At 41.6% G+C, this 635-nt stretch overlaps 1 protein-coding gene across 1 annotated transcript; it reads left to right on the top strand.

Annotated features, from left to right (window-relative positions):
• Window positions 1–83: 83 nt before the first annotated feature.
• LOC122333994 (bromodomain-containing protein 3-like) lies at window positions 84–565 on the top strand. The gene is made up of 2 exons (XM_043231864.1): window positions 84–248; window positions 386–565. The coding sequence occupies exons 1-2, from the start codon at window positions 105–107 to the stop codon at window positions 548–550; spliced, it is 309 nt and encodes a 102-aa protein (XP_043087799.1). The 5' UTR covers window positions 84–104; the 3' UTR covers window positions 551–565.
• Window positions 566–635: the final 70 nt, after the last annotated feature.

The following is a 635-nucleotide window of genomic DNA, read 5'->3' as shown; positions in this document are numbered from 1 at the left end:
CAACTCTCCATCTGATCATTGAATCTGATTCGACCGCTAGCATCTTCCTCAAAAATCAACTTGTGCATGTGTTTTTCTGACTTAATAATGACTTGTATTGTCTCATGCAGGATTATTACAAGATCATTAAACAGCCCATGGATATGGGCACTATCAAGAAAAGACTGGAAAACAATTATTACCGCAGTGCCAGTGAGTGCTTGCAGGATTTCAACACCATGTTTACCAACTGCTACATCTACAACAAGGTCAGTCAGTTTGTTTATATCTAGGTAAAAGCTAAGACCTTTTTCAGAGCTTGGATTTATTCTGTTGTTCACCTTTAAGTTGCTTGGGTCTTCTGCGCAGCCTGCCGTGTGATCTCATAGTCGTCTGTTTATTACAGCCAACAGATGACATCGTCCTGATGGCTCAGTCTCTGGAGAAGGCTTTCCTGCAGAAGGTCGCACAGATGCCCCAAGAGGAGGAAGAGATTCCTGCACCTGTCCCTAGGGGCAAACAGGGCAAACCTAAAAAAGGACACAAATTAAGTAAGAATGAGGGGGGGTGAACCTGAAAAACCGATGAAGAGAGTAGTTCACATGATTTCCATTGTTATGGTTTTGATAGAAGTCTAGATATAAATTAATGCATAT

Source organism: Puntigrus tetrazona, unplaced genomic scaffold, assembly GCF_018831695.1.
Source record: "Puntigrus tetrazona isolate hp1 unplaced genomic scaffold, ASM1883169v1 S000000459, whole genome shotgun sequence".
NCBI classification, from domain to species: domain Eukaryota; kingdom Metazoa; phylum Chordata; class Actinopteri; order Cypriniformes; family Cyprinidae; genus Puntigrus; species Puntigrus tetrazona.
This window is presented reverse-complemented; position numbering and strand designations above follow the sequence as displayed.